Source organism: Astyanax mexicanus, chromosome 1, assembly GCF_023375975.1.
Source record: "Astyanax mexicanus isolate ESR-SI-001 chromosome 1, AstMex3_surface, whole genome shotgun sequence".
Taxonomy (NCBI): Eukaryota; Metazoa; Chordata; class Actinopteri; order Characiformes; family Acestrorhamphidae; genus Astyanax; species Astyanax mexicanus.
In genome coordinates, this window is record NC_064408.1 from 23,610,596 (window position 1) to 23,630,925 (window position 20,330).

At 36.6% G+C, this 20,330-nt stretch overlaps 1 protein-coding gene across 2 annotated transcripts in view; it reads right to left on the reverse strand.

Moving 5' to 3' along the window:
• Positions 1 to 20,330, reverse strand: part of lamc3 (laminin, gamma 3) — a 230,736-nt gene that overhangs the window by 138,640 nt on the left and 71,766 nt on the right. For both annotated transcript variants that reach the window (XR_007437948.1, XM_007259638.4), the window contains exons 3-4: positions 8,041 to 8,171; positions 5,893 to 6,059 (exon numbers count right to left, since the gene is read on the reverse strand). Coding sequence is in view for 1 of the 2 variants with exons in the window: in XM_007259638.4 (XP_007259700.3) it covers positions 5,893 to 6,059; positions 8,041 to 8,171 (298 nt within the window). In the remaining variant the exon portion in view is untranslated. The remainder of the gene's footprint in view (positions 1 to 5,892; positions 6,060 to 8,040; positions 8,172 to 20,330) is intronic.

Sequence of the window (20,330 nt, forward strand, 5' to 3'; positions counted from 1 at the left end):
CCTATGTATACTGTAAATAAATACCCTCCTTTCTTTGCAAAGTATTGCCAACTCACCCTTGTCATTGCATTCTCTCAGTTTGATCCCATCCCTGTCTGTTCCTGGTTTTTGCTAAAAGTCTTTGTCTTTTGATTTGTTTGCATGGTTTTAATTGTTGTACATGTTTTTGATCAAGTTTGGTTGACAAGGTTGTTCATGCCCTGATTCCATCTTTTCTAGACTACTGTAATTCACTTTATAATAGCATTAGCAAAACTTCTCTGGCACGATTACAGCTAGTACAAATGCAGCTGCTAGACTGCTCACGGGCACTAAGAAGCGAGATCATACCATGCCAGGTTTAGCTTCCCTTCACTGGCTCCCTGTTTGCTACAGGGTTCAGTTTAAAGTTCTTTTATATTGTTTATAAGGCACTGCACGGGCTTGCACCATTAATCATTACCGAGTTACTAGAACCTTATTCCCATTCCAGGTCTTGCTCCTGGCTGTTCCTCGGTCTTGGCTAAGGCTCAGGGGTGATTGAGCCTTTGCAGTTGCAGCACCGCGACTTTGGAATAGCCTTACCACTGGACATTAGATCTGCCCCCACTGTTTCAGTTTTCAAAACAAGGCTAAAAACTTATTTTTAATCATTGTGATTTTTTGTCTACTTAATGTTTTGTGTTGTTATTATGTATTTTTTTCTCTTGGATTGTAACTCTACAGCACTCTACAGGTTTTTAAAAGCGCTTCACGAATAAATTTTACTTACTTACTTACAAGTATGGTTTGTTTGCTTATGGTTTTCAGTTGTGGCAGATTTAGTGCACATTGGTTGCTCAGAGAAACCACTTTTAAAAAGACATTTGACCTTGCAAGTAAAAAATCACAATCCAAATCTGATTTAGTTTAATGGTTCATAACTTACCCATATCAGTAAAACTAACATTTAGGTACATTCATTGAAAACCTGAAAGGGTTTAAACTATTATCTATTATCCAAATCTGTTTTTTAATCCCTTTTACCACACCCTTCATGTTTTAGTCTTTAGAATTTACAGCATTAGGAGCTTCTGGTAAAGCTCCACATGTTTTACAGACCCACAGTGTTGAGTGGTCTATGCTCAGCAGAAGGCAACATGTGCTCTTTTTTCTACATCTGATGCAAGAACTCCTCCTCTTCTGCTGCCTTTAATTATTACTTAACTGAATCCATTCTTCATTCTACCAAAGAAACATTCTTCACGGCCACTGGCTGCAACACTAGTATAATCGATCCATCCTTGTGCTGATAAGTTTGAGAGATGGAGAGGTCTTCGCATTGTATGCAGCGCCACTTTTTTTTAAAACACCTTTTTACTGTAGCCAAAAAGTTATATTGTAGTTTGCAAAAAGCTTTTTGGATTTGTTCAGGAGCTCCTTTGAAAAAAAAAATCTTTTTTTGGTGCTAAATGTTGGGGTGAGGGTGTAGAAAATGTTTTCTTCTGATGACTCCTCCAGGAATGCTTTAAAGACCTCAATTTTAATTATTTGCCATTTTAATTTACATCTTGAATTGAGAACATGACTACCTGTCTTTATATATCTTTATCCAGCTTTACTTGCGGGCATCAATGAGAACAAGCCATATACTTAGCTATGAGTGCTGACTATGGCATAGCATCTGTATATTCAAAGAAAGCTTTTGAGATGGCAGCAGTATGTGGACGAGCATTGTCCTGTTGGTAGGTTATTATGTAACGTTGGGCTATCAGAGTGTCTGTAATGAAGACCAAAGGGGATCTCTAACACATCATGACACCAGGCCTTGACACCTGGATGTGTAACAAATGACAACAATGGATCAGCTCCAAAATGAATGGCTCTCCAAAACATCACTGATCATCAGTAAATTTTACATTTCATTTGTAAATTAAGGGATCAGAGTCTGGAGGAAGAGTGGAGAGACACACAGTCCAAACTGCTTGAGGTCTAGTGTGAAGTTTCTACAATCAGTGATGGTTTGGAGAGACATGTCATCTGCTGGTGTTGATCCACTGTGTTTTATGATATCAAGTCTAAAGTTGTTTCCCTTCCTTCATGCTGACAACTTTTATGGAGATGCGGATTTTATTTTCCAGCAGGACTTGGCACACTGCCCCCACAGCTACCAAAAGAACCAATTGGCCTTTTATAATATTCTAGTTTCCTGAGACACTGATTTTTGGGTTTTCATTGACTATAAGCTAGTGCTGTGCGATATGACGATAAATATTGTGGGGACGATAGAAAAGTGTCTATCATGCTACTTACCTTCTATCGTCCCTATCGTTTCTACAGTAATTTCATCAATTATTCATGCAAATATACAAAGTAGGCTACAATGAAATGTATTGGCGTGGTCACTTTGAATAAACTCGGTTTATATAAGTGATATTAAAGTAATCTTTACAAAAAAAGCTTTATAATGTGATTCTGCGACATGATGCTGTTTTACGTTATGAGAGCTGAACAATGGAGACGCATTGTTCTTTTAAAAAAATTAGCTATTGCATCTACCTCATCTGTTTTCATTTGATACATATATATTGCTGCACTAAAAGGAAGTAATTCTCATTAGTGAAAGTTTGGTTTAATGTCGATTTAAAAAATAAAGTAAGTAATAATAATATAAAGAATAACTGAAAACATACTTAAATGTGGTATATTATGATGTATATACTTATCGTGATATAAAAAATTCCATATCGTGATATATGATTTTTCCCATATCGCCCAGCCCTACTATAAGCCAAAATCATCAACAATAAAAGAAGTAAATGCTTAAAATAGATCACTCTGTGTTTAATACATCTATGTATGAGTTTCACTTTTTGAACTGAATTACTGAAATTAATTAACTTTTCAATGATACTCAAAACACCACTGACTCCACAGTCCACACAGTATCTTTAGCAAACCGTTGAAAGTATTTGTTAGATGTACTAACCTTCTAATTAGCAGTGTAAACACAAATGTAGCTTTACTGAATTATCTGGATTTTGCACATTGTGTAATGAACTTTACTAAAACTTTACTAAAGCACTGCAGGACCTGAGCTTGCCCTCGTGTCTTTCCACAGTTCTGTGAGGATATGAACAGTAAAATGAGTAACTGCTGCAAAATTTAGCAAAAGAGAGACAGTCCCTAGCCACACACCCACAATGTCCAGTTTACCTCAGGGCTTTCCAAACATAGACTGACCTTACACTGGGACACTATGGGTTGCCAAAGCAAAGGGTATATTATATATACACTGTCCAGGGGGGATTTCATCATTTCCTTTAATGATCACATTTAACTCCCCAGCAGAAATGGCCCAACACTTCCTGACTTTGGGAGGATAGTTTACTCTAGAAATGGAATTTTATGGAATTTTATAGGAATAACAGTAACTTCCACAGACATCAATGTCTGTGAGTCCTTTTGAATATTTTAAATATCATATTTTTCTAAACTATACAAACTATATCTGAAATGATTTTTTAGTAATGAACCATAACAAATTCTTATTGGTTGTCCTTCTAATGAATGCCTTCAGCTACTTCAAGCTGCCCTCATTGTGTGCGAAAGCACACACTCAGCTTGTCTATTCCCTGTTGAGAAGTACTGCCAATAGAATAGGACTCTCTGAAATAAATAAACATGAATCTTTTGTCATCATGCCAAATGTTGAGCATTGTATAAAGGTGTGAACTCTCTGTTAAAAGGTTCTATAGATCAGTGAACATGGCATCATTCAAACCATTTTTGAAGGTTCAAGAGTGCCGATTTAACCCTTTAACGTTCTGCTCAAACTTTTGGTAGAGCACATTTGGAATCTCTATATCTTAAAGTAGAAGCAGTTAAACTTGACTCAACCTGATTGTACCGCCTCAACCGTTTATCAGAGAATGATAGTATGCTACAGTATGCAAAAAAAAAATCAAAAGATCACTGAAATGCAGCATTTCTTGGAATCTGAATGCAAATCAGCATTTGTCAAATGACTAAAATCAATGACATTGGTGTTGGGTTTTCTTTTTGCCGGTGTCCTCAACAATGTGGTTTCTCTTGTCATTTTTTTTGGTTCCACTTTATAATAAGTGTCCCTAAGTACTATGTAGTTACATGGTAACAATCCATGTAGCTACAGTGTAACTACTGATGAAGTACACATTGTTACAGCTTAACTACAGAGGTACAGGTTATGTAAGTACACATGTGTACCAGGGTGAGTGTACTTACACATTTAATAGAGGAAGTGTAGTTACACATGTGTAACAACGTGTGTGTCCTCAATCAGCCCTAATTACATACTAGACAATAGCTGTTGGATAAGTTTATACTCAACTTATCACACACACTATTACATATATATAAGTACACACACATTGTTACACATGTGTAACTACACGTCCTCTATTACATGTGCAAGTACACTCACCCTGGTACACATGTGTACTTACACATGTCAACATTAACCTAAATACACATTTGTAATTATATAACCGGTACCTCTGTAGTTAATCTGTAACAATGTGTACTTCATCAGTAGTTACACTGTAGTTACATGAATTGTTACTGTGTAACTACATAGTACTTAGGGACACTTATTATAAAGTGGGACCTTTTTTTTATCAACCAAGTAAAATACTTCTGAGTTCGGGTTCAGAGAAAAGCAGGTTTATTCGGTTCGATCACCCTCGGCCAGCTGTCAGAGTCGAACCCCTAGGGCTTTTATACAGCACAGATGACACACACACACACATAAGCAACATATGGTTTTACACAAATGGTTTCACACACACATACAGGAAATACATACACTCTTGATTTGAACAAAAGTTAGGTCTTTAGGTCGTTAGATTGTAACTAGTCTTCTCCCCCCCAGGATGTGCCAGGCACCCCAGCACTAATTGTTGTCACACTATTGCTGTCACACTTCCTGGCTTGATCTGATGTGAGTCTGTGTGGGACATTCGTTTTTTTACTAGGCCTGAAATCCAATCCTATCTCCTATTTTCTACTAAATATTTTATATGGATAAACTAATAATTATCAAAAACTTCCAACATTGGTGTTGTTACATAACTACAGCAAATGAGTGAAACTGCTTAAGAAATAAAAAAAGTTAACAAATTAACAAGATTCACTTTTGTATTTGTAGCTTGTGTTATGATTTTTCCACCAAGTAATCTGAAAGGTTTGTCGGGGTGTTTATTTTAAACACTTTCAGATCTTAAAAAAGATCCAGCCCAATTTTGGTATTTTAAACTACCTTCATTTTTTTAAATATTACAAAGTATTTATAAGAGACATTCACACATGTCAGATATTGTTATTTTCAGGAGATCCTTAACTACTCAAACTTGTCTTCAGCTGAGATTTAAGGATCCACAGAATTTAAATATCTTTGCAAGTTTGAGAGTGTTTTATTAAAAAAAGAAAATTACTGTAGATTTCTCACAGACGCTTTATTAGATTACAGTGACACTGCTATGTTTTAACCAGTATGTTCTGCCTAAAGTTATGCCCTGGGTTAATGGTTTGGAGCTAAAATTAGATTTAAATTGAACTTTGAAGGAATAGTGCCTGAACTTTGAAGAAGCATCTATTTTTTGGGTGATTTCCACAATGGGTTTCTCACAGATCCTGCATCAGATTGCAATAAAGATGCTATTTATAAAAACTGTAAGTTTCAACCTATCTAACCACAAATACTGTAGACTGTGCTGTTGCGTCGAGGCATTCGTGAATAATTATTTCCTGAGGAGACGTTGGGATTTTGGACACTAAGAGAGTCTGTGGGTCCCGAAGGCTGCATAGTTGTCACCACACAGAAATTTAAACTCATGGCAACATGTAATATAGATATACCTGCTTTACTTGTATATAAAAGTCATCAGTACTCACTCACACACTGGTTGGCAGAGTCAGCAGTGGCACGAGCCCACGGGCGGTCCAGGTAGAACGGGGCACATTGCTGGCAATCCTTTCCGGCGGTGTGGTGCTCACACACACATACCAAATGGCCATCCTCATTTGGCATGCACTCGCTGGCGTGTCCGTTACACTTACATCTGTGTTTTTGAAGAGACATAATGATCTGAGTGCAGTGTCAGAAACATTGCTGTTCTGTATTTTGGACATAAAAAAACTCAGCACTTAGCCTTAAAAACAAAGTTAGAGGTATAAAAAATGTGTTGATTCTTCAGTTTTTAAAGAAATACTCCAAAAAAAATATGTACTTATTTGTACTTAAAACATATTGAGAAACGTCTAAGTATGCTGTAAATATATACTAACAAATGTATGTACTTACTTAAAATATATTAAAAGTACATTAACATTATGCTTTCATCAAATGTTTTAAAGTTAGCTTTGATCATACTTTTTAAAAAGTACAATATATAGTATTTTAAATAAAAATACACTACTATGAAGAACACTTTTAGTTTAATGTAATTCAGTATATTTATTATTTCCAAATATACTTTTGTAAATTTTTAGCAAAGTGTGTTAAAAGCAATTGTTACAGTAGTTCACTTAAAGTACAATGTATTACGTAACTTTTTAGAAAGTAAATTAAATTACTACATTTGTACAATTTAAGGTAAATTGGTAACATGCTAAAAATGGTTGTACAATATACTAAAATATATTTTTATTTCCCGAAAGAAGTATACTAGAAGTGTGCTACTTACAAAATCAGTAACAAGAAGCATATTTGTACTCTAATATCAAAATATATTTTACCTCAATTCTTAGTATTAAGAATTAAGAATAGTATAGTATTATTTCTAAAATACCTGGTGTATAATAGTGATACAGTTGTAATACTCATTAAATGTATTATAATTGTACTGTAAGCATATTTAAAATATGGGGATGCATACATGAAGTAGTATGTTTAAATATTACTTAAATATATTGAAAATAGTTCCATTTTAGTACAGTTAAGTACACTTAGCATAATTTAAATAGACTTTTGTACTATTTTTATCAAATTACAGTATAATAAGTATGAAAAAGGTTATTCCATTTTAGCACTAATGTGTCTACAAGTACAATTTAGTGCACTATAGCATAATAAAGCTTAGTATACTTTAATCTACAGTACTTGTATGTGTCTCCATACATGTTTATTATATTTGCTTTGATTTTTTGTTCTTACACATGGCACATGGCAACAAGTCTGCATGGATTGTGGGTGCTAATCGACTGTGAGCTACAGATGCAGGAGAAATGAAGAGATTTGGTTTAAACCTGGGAATGTTGCTGTATGTATACAGGAGGCTAAGGGCCATTAGGAAAGAGGTGTTTGTATTCCGATAGTGTTCGCATGTGTTGGGTGTTCTTTGATGGCAGCGCAGATTCACCAATGCCAAATAACTCAGCATAATCACACACATATGTCCACCAGCCAACTCCTTAACTCCCCATTTCCCATCACACACACACACACACAGCAATTGCTCGACCCCCCAAATTCCCCACCACACACCCAGCATTCTCTCTCCACCAAATCCTGTTTATACTGCAAACCCATTAACTCAAACAAGCTTTGCTCTTTCTGCAGAACGAACTGCAGTTTTCGCCAGAAGGTAGTCTGTCTCTCTCTCTCTCTCTCTCTCTCTCTCTCTTAAGAAAGTATATGTGTGTGAGACAGAGAGCAAGTTTAGCAAAAATTTACATGTTCAATCCAGTTGTTCACCTACTTTGCTTGTATTTGGAGATATTGGAATAACTATGAACTATTAACCTGTTCTGAAATAAAAAAAAGGAAATATATAAACATGGTCACTATGGTCAAAGCATATGTTAGTTTTAGGTTTGCCTTATTATATTACAGTACCAAGTAACTGGGACATATTTTACATATAGTATGACTTTCTATCTTTACACTGTATGAAAACTGTGTATGAGTGTTTTACATAAACTGTCAATTCAATGTACAGTAGTTTTCTGTCAACATGATGTGCTTGCCGATGTGTGTGTATATGTGTGTGTGTGTGTGTGTGTGTGTATGTGTGTGTGTGTTTATATATAAGAGTGTGTCACCTGCCCCCCACAGAGAAGTCAGAGATGGCATAAAAGTAGGAGCGCAGAACTTTGGCATCCTTAAAAAACTCATCTCCAAACGTGTTGAGCCTGTTCAAAGAGATCAAAAGATCTGTGGCTGTCACCCACTCCTGCAGAGAGAGAGAGAGAGAGAGAGAGAGAGAGAGAGAGAGAGAGAGAGAGAGAGAGAGAGAGAGAGAGAAAGAGAGAGAGATAAATATGTAAACATCTTATACTTTACATTTCATGGTTCGATCAATCTGTATTACAGTGCTTTAGGTCTACAGTAGTATTATATGCTGTGGAACTTAAAGCAGCACTAGGCAGGATTTCCTTGATTTTTGATCTTTTTAAAGAAGTAAAATTACAGCTTGAAACTCACTGCAGTGCTCCATTGAGGTGTAATAGGAGGAATAGCGGTGCTCCCGTATCTGTGCCGGAGCTCCTCTGAGCTCAAACCAGACTCTGTAAGTTTTCCGAGGCGGCCACGACCAACGCTCGCGAGAACTGCGACCTGCTTTCCTTTACCTTTAGTTCCAACAGTTCTACAAGGACTACTGTTTCATTCTTTACAAAATAACATACAGACACTCTGGCAGAAGCTGGAAAGAGACTGAATATGTTTGTGAAAGCCAGAAAATATGTTTTTTTTTTCATTTTGTATTTATTTAATTTGATGGGAAGCATCTTGCGGGTCTGCCTTACAACTCCCTCACACAGGTTTAGCAACCTGGAGAGTCTATACACTAGGATGCGCCATTAACTACTGGTGATAATAAAACAATTTAGAATGTGGGTATTACTTTATTTTGATGGTTCATTATAGACACATTTTAAATGCTTAGATAACATCTAACTTACATTCAACTGCATGCCTATTAAATGCAACTGAGCTCTAAGGTGAAAGTAAATGATTCTCTATTGAATGTCACCCTACACCTAAGTCTAATCCAAATGCTAATATCAACATTTTAGGATTGGGTTTAGGGTTAGATTTAAAGTTTAGGTTAAGCCGAATCTTCGTATACAGTTGAATCATTGTTAAGGTCAGGTGTAGGTAGAGGGTTAGATGTAGGGATAGGTTATTTTTTTTTCAGTTGAATATTAGTTGAACATCTATGAGGCATCAATAAATGGACCATTAAAATAAAGTGTTACCAGAATATGTAATAAAATCTTGATACAAAGGAAAACATTAATAGTTAACAGTTTTTTTTTCCTTCACCTCCATTGATAGCTGAAGTAGAAGGTTACTGTCAAGCAGAATTGCAATCTATCTCAAATTTGTTAACAGATATGTAGTTAAATAATTCATGTTTCAAATGTTTACCCTGTTCAAATGCAGTACACTGCAGCTTCAGGGGAAAAAAGTCAGAGAAGAACATGGTTAAGGGATTTTATGAATTAAAGAGAAACTCAGAGCATCTCACATTGAGCATCTCAGGGACTCAATTAAGTTGATGTCAAGGAAATTAATCTGGACAGGTAGACAGACTAACAACACAGAGTGAAATAAGGCAGGGAGAATATGTGTAAGTGTGTGTGTGTGTGTGTGTCTCATAATGTCCAATTCTTTGTTGGATGATTGTTCCAACAAAGAGTTTCAGAACACTTGTTTTAAATTAGCCCAACATGAATTTAGGGACTCTGTGTGTGTGTTTATCTGTGACAATGTGAAAGAATGAAATTTTTTCCTCGCGAAACTCTTGGGCCTCATTTGGATTTTCATGATGACAGCTAATTAAATGCAGGCATAAAAATGCAGGCATAGAAACTGTTGGAAATTCTTCATAAATGCCGACTTGGGGTATAAAACAATGCTGTTATCTGTGTCTGTACTGTATCTGTTAGGTGCTCAAAGTGTCTGCATCTGTATCTGTAATAGGTCCTTATTTATTTGAGATTCCCACAAGAGGATCTGCTAGTTTATTCAGTAGTTACATGAATAAAGCATATTTTGTCATTTACTTTTTGTACTGGAGTCTGTGAGGCAATATTTAGCGTAGAATCAATATAAATATCTTGATCTGGTATCTAAGTGGATCCAAAAGCTATCCAGCTCTGATGGTGCAGTATATTTCCTGAATCCATAAAATAAAGACCAGAAAGACAGACAGGACTACAGCTGGAGAGGATTTTGTAATAAATCTGAAATCTGCTGCTCATGTCTGGTGTGAAGTCGATTTATCAAAAAAAAAAAAAAAAAAAGTTAAAATTATTTGCTACAATCGAAAATTACCCAGAGCATTTACAGTCCAAACTATAAACAACAGTAAACTTCCTATTTATGTAAGCATTTGTTTCTTTTCAAACTGTATTATCTTTTCATTTTGACTAATGTAGGCACATACACTGTTAATCAAAACCTGATATGCTGGGAAAGAAGTGGTTAAAACTAGTTAAAAAATGACACTTTTATCAGTTTGGTAATCATTTTATTACAAAATATTTCATTCACATGCATTTTAGAAAAAAAAAAACATAAACATCATGGTTACAGCAGCTTTGTGTTGTGACATCATTAAACATTAAACTGCTGACAATGTTTATGAAGACGTGTATTTCATTTTCCAGCAGGACTTGGCACACTGCCCACATGGCCAAAAGTACCAATTGGTCTTATATAATATTCTAATTTTCTGAGACACTGATTTTTGGGTTTTCGTTGGCTGTAAGTCATAATCATCAACAATAGAAACAAAAGAAATAAACACTTCAAATAGGTCACTCTGTGTGTAATACATCTACATAATATGAGTTTTGAATTTTGTACTTTTCTGGGAGCCGATTGGTCCAGTGGTCTAATGCGCTGTGACTATGAGCGGGAGGTCGCACGTTCAAACCCCCGCTCATGCAGCTTTGCCATCAGCTGCCAGCACAGCACAATTGGCCCTGCTTCCTCTGGGTGGGTAGATGGCGCTCTCTTCCCCATCTGGCGGCACGAGGCGTCTGTGAGCGGATGTATTGGAACCTAGCCGCTGTGCTTTTTCTTCCGAGCATGCTGGCTGCCAGGCAACGATTTCACACAAGTCAGAGTAGGCGTGTGCTCTTCCACATCCTCCTAGGGTCGCAGGCGCCACCAGTGATGGGAACAACCAAATGGTGGGAAAATTGGATAGCCAAAATTAGGGAGAAAATGGAGAAAAATCTGAAATAAAATTATATATATATAAAAAAAATAACTTTTAATGATATATTTAACTTTTTGAGTTACACTAGTACAGTTGTGGTCAAAAGTTTACATACACTTGTAAAAAAACATAATGTAATGGCTGTCTTGAGTTTTCAATAAGTTCTACAACTCTTATTTTTCTGTGATAGAGTGATCGGAACACATACATGTTTGTCACAAAAAACAGTCATAAAATTTGGTTCTTTCATAAATTTATTATGGGTCTGCTGAAAATGTCACCAAATCTGCTGGGTCAAAAATATACATACAGCAACATTAGTATTTGGTTACATGTCCCTTGGCCATTTTCACGGCAACTAGGCGCTTTTGGTAGCCATCCACAAGCTCCTGGCAAGCTTCAGGTCGAATGTTTGACCACTCTTCTTGACAGAATTGGTGCAGTTCAGCTAAATGTGATGGTTTTCTTGCATGAACCCGTTTCTTTAGCACTGTCCACATGTTCTCAATGGGGTTTAAGTCAGGACTTTGGGAAGGCCATTCTAAAACCTTAATTCTAGCCTGGTTTAGCCATTCCTTTACCACTTTTGATGTGTGTTTTGGGTCATTGTCTTGTTGGAACACCCAACTGCGCCCAAGACCCAACCTTCGGGCTGATGGTTTTAAGTTTTCCTGCAGAATTTGGAGGTAATCCTCCTTCTTCATTATCCCATTTACTTTCTGCAAAGAACCAGTTCCACTGGCAGCAAAACATCCCCAGAGCATAATACTACCACCACCATGCTTGACAGTAGGCATGGTGTTCCTGGGATTAAAGGCCTCACCTTTTCTCCTCCAAACATATTGCTGGGTGTTGTGGCCAAACAGCTCAATTTTTGTTTCGTCTGACCAGAGAACTTTCCTCCAGAAGGTTTTATCTTTGTCCATGTGATCAGCAGCAAACTTCAGCCGAGTCTTAAGGTGCCTTTTCTGGAGCAAGGGCTTCTTTCTTGCACGGCAGCCTCTCAGTCCATGGCGATGTAAAACACGCTTGACTGTGGAGACTGACACCTGTGTTCCATCAGCTTCCAAATCCTTGCAGACCTGCTTCTTGGTGATTCTTGGTTGACTCTTGACCATCCTGACCAATCTCCTCTCGGCAGCATGGGATAGCTTGCGTTTTCTTCCTGATCGTGGCAGTGACACAACTGTTCCATGCACTTTATACTTGCGTATAATTGTCTGCACAGTTGCTCTTGGGACCTGTAGCTGCTTTGAAATGGCTCCAAGTGACTTCCCTGACTTGTTCAAGTCAATAATTCGCTTTTTCAGATCCACACTGAGTTCCTTTGACTTTCCCATTGTAGCTTTTGTAGCTGAGTCTAATCACTGGGTCAAATGAGCCCTATTTAAATGGGCTCATGAGAAGTCAACAGCTGTAGTCAATCAGAATCACTTACAAGAAGTGAAGAGGCCATGACATGAAGCTAATTCGATTGACACAACTCGCTACATCACCAAAATTGACAAATTTTGTTGCTGTATGTATATTTTTGACCCAGCAGATTTGGTGACATTTTCAGCAGACCCATAATAAATTTATGAAAGAACCAAATTTTATGACTGTTTTTTGTGACAAACATGTATGTGTTCCGATCACTCTATCACAGAAAAATAAGAGTGTAGAACTTATTGAAAACTCAAGACAGCCATAACATTATGTTTTTTAACAAGTGTATGTAAACTTTTGACCACAACTGTATATTACATGGATGGATATTAATAATTAATATGTATTAATCACTGCAGTCTTGTACTATTTTGTGTAAAACTTTGTTATTGTTGTATTCTGTTTTTATAATCTATTTTTAGAATAGGTCTATGGGCTATACAAAACATGTTTATGAAGTTCTTTGCACAAAATCACTTTCACAAAAAAAGTTCTCACCAGTTCCATTCTTTACCAGTCTCAGTCACTCTCAGAATTAGCCATTTACACTTTTTTATGTAAATAAGCTGTCGATGGCTACACTACGTGTGCTCAACATTAGGGCGGGGTTTCAGGTGGTTCCATACAGGATTTTTTTCCTTATTCTGACATCCCAAAAAGAGAGTTAGCTATTGATACGGCTCATAGAAGCATATGATTCCTGACACCAAACTTCTTCAACTGACTCAGAGAAAATGGGTGGATGGATTTCTTAGTGTTTGGAGTGTTTATAGGGGCGGTCAAGACCCAAGTGGAAATAAAAAATAATAAAAAAACATGCAAAAAGTGAGTTTTGCATACAGTACAGGCCAAATGTTTGGACGCACCTTCTCTTTTTCAATGCGTTTTTATTTTATTTTCATGACTCTTTACATTGTAGATTCACTGAAGGCATCAAAACTATGAATGAACACATGTGGAGTTTTATGTATGTACAAAATGGTGTAATAACTGAAAACATGTTTTATATTCTAGCTTCTTCAAACTAGCCACCCTTTGCTCTGATTACTGCTTTGCACACTCTTGGCATCATTCTCTCAATGAGCTTCAAGAGGTGAAGAGTCACCTGAAATGGTTTTCCAACAGTCTTAAAGGATGGAGTTCCCAGAGGTGTTTATTAGCACTTGTTGGCCTCTTTGTCTTCACTCTGTGGTCCAGCTCACCCCAAACCATCTGGATTGGGTTCAGGTCCAGTGACTGTGAAGGACAGCTCATTTTTTGTTAAGTACATAAAACTCCACATGTGTTCATTTATAGTTTTGATGCCTTCAGTGAGAATCTACAATGTAAATAGTCCTGAAAATAAAGAAATGTATTGAATGAGAAGGTGTGTCCAAACTTTTGGCCTGTACTGTATGTCCACTTTAAACTTAAACTAAATTTAAGCATCAGTTTATTTCTGCCAGCATCTTAAATTTGGCAAGAATTGTGTTGCCATTTTATTTTAATGGATAACTTCTAATATCAACTTCACTTCATCTTATAAAGTTATGGAGCGGTCACTACGATTGAGTCATACAGATTAAAAGGCTAAGTGGACGAGGGCATGTTATAACCACTGTTAAAATGCAAGGCCACAGTGTTCTTTCAAAAAGTGGAAAGTCTGTAATCCTGTGAAATAGAGTCAAGTACCCTGAATTCTACCTGCAATAACTCAGCCACAAGACCAGGTCATGGTCTCAACAACTGTGTTTAATTACTCTTATCTAGTTCTTTTCTTTCCTGGGTGAAATGTTAGCCTGCATGTCCACAGCTGAGTGGCCAATAGAAGTATTCCTGAATGAGATCAAAACCTAACAAAGCAGCACACTGGAAGTGTTTTGATGGAATGGACTTGGAGCTTTCTCAATGCAACAGTACCAGGGCGTCTATTTACACCATTTTCACCAAATGTATCCGCTTGCCTGTCTGGTGATTAGAGGCTTGAATGCAGCTGTTTAATTGTGGAAACCCATTCTGTGACGCTTTCTACACACTGTTATTGAGCTAATCTGAAGTTTGGAGGTCTGTAGCATTTTACATTGACAGGGTAAATTCTTGTAGTTCCCAATCGCCTCCACAGTGTTATAATATCACTGACAGTTGGCTGTGGAATATTTATGAGTGAGGAAATTTCACGACTGGACTTGTTGCACAGGTGCAGCTTCCTATTCCAGTACCATGCTGCAATTCACTGAGTTCCTGAGAGCCTGAGACCTATTCTTTCACTACTGTTAGTAGAAGCAGTCTGTATGCTTAGGTAATTGGTTTATACACCTGTGGCCATGGAAGGGATTGCAACTTGAGTTTAATAATTTGGATGGGTGACCAAATACTTTTGGAAATAAAGTGTATCTAGTTTTGGCAAAATTTAACCATGCATACACAAAACTGAATGGAAAACTAATGGCTGAACATTCTAAAAAAGAAAAAACACCTAAATAATGCAAAAACATTTTTAGACTAGGACATTAGCCTAGGATTATTTTCACTAGGACAGTAGAGAAATAAATATTGCTTAAGCCAACATTTTGAATAGAAATGGAATGTTTTTTTTTTATCAACAAACAATAAGAAAATATTGTAAATGACTGTAAACATGTTTCTGTTCAATTTCAAAATATTGATTATTCTAGTTTATTCTAGTCTCATGGTAAACTTTGTCACCTACAGTTTGTATTTATAACTGTAGTGGAAACATGATTTTTTTTCTGAAATGTTATATTTGTGCAGAACTTTCACAAAATGTTTGGATGGTAAAACATGTCAGCTTTAACACTTCAGTAATAATATAAAGGTGCTTGAAATGCTTCTTTGAGCATTGCTGTATTAAAGGTGTCATTTTTCTAGAAAACATTTAGTACTTGCTCTTTTTGAAATACAGTAGATCACTCAGAGTTGCATATGCGTGCTGCACATCAGACTGTTCTACTAGCACCATTGCCTGCGTTAGCCAATAAAAAGAACAGGTATAATTTATGGGATTGCCCAAATTGGCTTGTGCCCACCCACTGCAGAGCCATGGAGGGAGCATCATAGTGCTTTTAGCCAATCAAAGGCGATACGTTTGCATGTCATGAATATTCATGAATAAGAGCTGAAATCCTGTCAATCTTCCCAATCCACTCCTCCGCTGAACTAAAACCACCTGAAACAGAAGCACCGGAGCACTTTCATAAGGGCTTTCACTCTTATTAGAGACCACCAAATTTTTTTTGAGAAAACGATGAAATTAGACGTTTAGGAATGAGTTTTTTTGCCAAAAAACATTTGTTACAGGTAAATCTACCTCCATTATTTAAATGCAACAGCTAGTGTAGCCTATTGCTTATATTGTGTGTTACGGCGGCGATTAACACAAAAGTAACGCAATGGTTACTTTTACTGGTAACTAGTTACTTTTAAAGTGTATTAACTCAGTTACTTTTTTGGAGAAGTAACTAGTAACTATAACTAATTACTAATTACTCAACACTGGTTGTCTTTGTCTCTATATAAAAAAAAACAGTTTATTAGATAGTCAAAGTGGTTCTTTAACAGCCTCCCTCCAAGATCCCTTTGAAGCACTTTGATTTTTTATTTTTATTTGAGTACTGCTGGCTTTTTGGCCTCTGAATTGTTCTCATTAATAGAGTTTACACTCAGCTGGGCGGGCAGAAAAAAATGTTGGTGTATATATTCTTAAATTTGGGGCTTTAGAACATGGGAAAGAAAAGGTTCAGACATTGATGAGCTGTGCCAGGACCCTGGAAACGCCTCTGGACTTTCTCATCCCGTGGATGAAAACTTATTTCTATACAGAATGAGGTGTAAACAAGTACAGCGAACAGAAATAACCCTGTGAACCTTCTCCTTCCTTCTCTCTCTCTTCCTCTTTCTCTCACTCTCACTACCTCTTATTCTCTTCTTTCTCTGCATCAATCCTTTAATCTCCACCAGAGCTCTCTTTCCCTCTCTCTCTATCTATGTCCACCAGCACTCTCTGACCACTTTTTTAAGCCCCTCTCTCACACTCACATTTCTATTGTTCACCTTTCCTCCTCTCGTCCTTTTAGTACTCCTCTGCACATCAGGTAGAAACTTCTTCCTTTTTTAGTGGAAAGTTTTGCTTTCTTGGCTAGTTAAGGCTTCGGCAGAAACTCCTGGGTGACGGTGTGCCATGAATCACAAAGACAAACAACCAGAGAACAGCAGGAAGAGAGAGAGAGAGAGAGAGAGAGCGAGAGAAAGAGAGAAAGACTCTGCAAAGATGCTGACTAGGCAGTGTGGATTCATAGTTGCAAAGTTTGAGAAAACTGATGATACTTGGCTACACCTACATACAGGCCTGCATTCCATAGATCATATTTACACTGTATGTTACTGTAGCCCTATTATCTAGGGACGCAACGATTCATTTATTTTACTTTCCAGGTACTTGTATTAGAATAAAGTATGTAATATATGTTGTGTGTGTGTGTGTGTGTGTGTGTGTGTGCATCGTTTCATAAATTTATTCAGAGAAATACAGTACTAGTCAAAGGTTTGGACACACCTTTATTATTATTTTAAATGTATGCATAATAGATTAATACTAAAGCCATCCAAACTATGGAGAAAAACAAGAGGCTTTTTGGCCTCTTGGCCATTAATAGAGGTTACACTCAGCTGGGCAGACAGAAAAAAACTGAATTGTTTTACTTGCGTAAGAATAAAGTATGTTATATGTTGTGTGTCTGTGTGCGTGCGTCATTTCATAGATTTATTTTAAAAAAAAGAGTGCTCGTCAAAATCTTAGACACACATTTTTTCATTATTTTTAATGTATGCATTAGATTAATACTAAAGCCATCCAAACTATGGAGAAAAACAAGTATTAAACAAACCAGAATATATACCAGTTTTATATTTTAGATTCTTCAAAGTAGCACCTATTGCTTAGATGACAGCTTTGCACATCTGAGCTGGATTTTCTCATTCAGCATTATGATATAGTTACCTGTTTGAGAGCATCAGTTGTGAAGATGTGAAGAGGTAGAGTTTGTATACAGTGAATAGCCCTGTTAGAGTTATGCTTTAAGTCATATTATGGCAGTAACTACTCAACTAAGTAAAGAAAAACAATACTTTAACATCAGTCAATCTGAAACAATTGAAGACCTTTGAAAGAAGTGCAGTCACAAAGACCATAAAAACGTTATGATGAAACTGGCTCTCATCAGGACCACCCAAATAAAAGAAGAGCAGGAGTAACCTCTGTAGCAGAAGATAAGCTCATCAGAGAAACCAACTCTTTTTAGTTACTACATGATTCCCTATGTGTTCTTTCATAGTCTGGATGACGTTTGTTTTTATTTACAATGATAAAAGACTAAAGAATGACCAGCATGAACTGTGCAGCAAGAGACAAACTCCTGTCTCTGACTTTATATCTTAATGATGGGTCAGGTTGGTAGGAGTGTGTAATAGAGTGGACACTGAGTGGATGCAGTGTTTAAAAACTCCAGCAGCCCTGCTGTGTCTGATCCACATATTTGTTGTTTCCTGCAGTATATGTAGTAGTAGCATTTTATCATTTTAAACAATTTATCTCAGGCAGATGTTTGTTGAGTGAAAAGTTTATAAAGTTTTTAAATTGACTTCTTTCCAACATGAAAACAGAGTAATAGTAATTCACATATTATAAGCAGTAATATACAAACATTTCAAGGGATTTACAAATGCAAAAAATCCTTCCAAAGATGCATTCTGAATCCAAGCATGTTTATAAATAAATAAAAAATAGTATGTACTCGAAAAGAAAAAAAAAAAACATATCCTACCATTTAGTTCATAGCAGCTTAGCCTCAACAGAATTCAGCTGAGATATATTTTTGTGATCTATATTTAGAAAAACAGTAACCTGCTCCCGTAGGTATATTAAAATGTATGATAACTTCAATTAAAGATGAGTCACTCTTTCAATACTCAAGAACTGCTCACTCAAGTAAGTTACATCTCCTTTAACATCACCTTCCCCTTTCCTAACGGAGGCAATACAATAAATAGTGCATGCATAGTTCATTCACCATGTATGTCACTGTTATGCACCCCAGAGATATTTGATGGTATTCTATTCCTGTGGAAAACTTAAGTGCAGTGACAAAGATCATCAAAAATGTTATGATGAAACTGGCTCTCATCAGGACAGCTCCAAAAAAGGGAAGACCCAGAGTTCATCAGAGTTACCAGCCTCAGAAACCGCAAGTTAACAGCACCACAGATTAGAGCCAGCCAAGTATTCCTTAAGGGTTCCTTCATAGTCTGGATGATTTGAGTATTTGGTCACAATGTGGGAAAAGGAATGAAAGAAAAGAAAGAAAAACATTGAATGAGAAGCTGTGTCCAAACTTTTGACTTGTACTGTACATCATTATGACAATTTGTATTTTAACTCACAGTCCACTATATACATCATATACAGCCTCTATATAATTATAAACAATTTACAGCTCTGGTAAAAATAAGAAACCACTAAAAATGATTGATTTTACCAAATTATAAACCTCTGGAATATAATCAAAAGGAAGTTGCATGATCACAAGCCATCAAACCAAGCTGAACTGCTTAAATTTTTGCACCAGGTGTAAAGGCATAAAGTTATCCAAAAGCAGTGTGTAAGACTGGTGAAGGAGAACATGCCAAGATGCCCAGCTATTGTTTTGCACAATTAATCGTTCCCCTTCAAGCCCATTCATCATTGGGCAGTTTTATTTGGGAGCTCTCAACTATGCCAGTGACATGGTAGAGGGATGGAGGAGGTGTGTGTGGTGCTGATGTGTTTGGTCACTGCTGGGTTGAGAGTGGATCCATCACTCGTAAAGATTTCCAGCCTCAAGCTTATCACAAGTTGAGGAAAAAAAAAAAAACATCTTGACCTTCAATGGAATGAAATGTAAAAAGATAATGACTTTCTAGACAATCCATAGAACTACTGTTGTACTGTGACCAACTTTTTCATATTTTTACTACACAAGAGCACAATTGTTTTGATAAGCTTCTGCAATGTCACAAGATTTATTTCAATCCAGTGTTGCACTAATTTTTCACCAAGATCTTGCAGCAGCATTGATGATGGTAGAGTCTGACCGCTGCACAAAGTCTTCTCCAGCACATCCCAAAGATTCTCAATGAGGTTAAGTTCTGGACAACTCTGTCAATGTGTGAAAATGATGATCTCATGCTCCCTGAATCACTCTTTCACAATTCCAGCTCCATGAATCCTGACATTGTTATCTTGGAATATGGCCGTGCCATCAGGAAAGAAAAAATCCATTGATGGAATAACCTGTTCTATATTCAGTATATTCAGGTAGTCAGCTGACCTCATTCTTTCAGCACATACTGTTGCTGAACCTAGACCTGACCAACTGCAGCCTTTTTTTTTTTGGCCAGTCAGTGTATATACATACACTAATAGAAACCGTCTAGGAGATAAAAATGGATGAAGAAGCAAATCAATGATAAAAAATGAAAAATGTATGATGATGGACCAACAGAGGTGCTTACAAAATGACTCATAATCAAAATCTGTTTACCCTGACTTCTTAAAGTTAAAAAGTTATTTTCCCCTTTTTGTCAAGGGTAGTGAGTGACAGCAGCAGAATTAAAAATAAAAACAAACATATTATTAATGCTATCTTGGCAACAAAAAACACAGGTGCTCCACTGACTGATTTGAACCCTGACAACAGT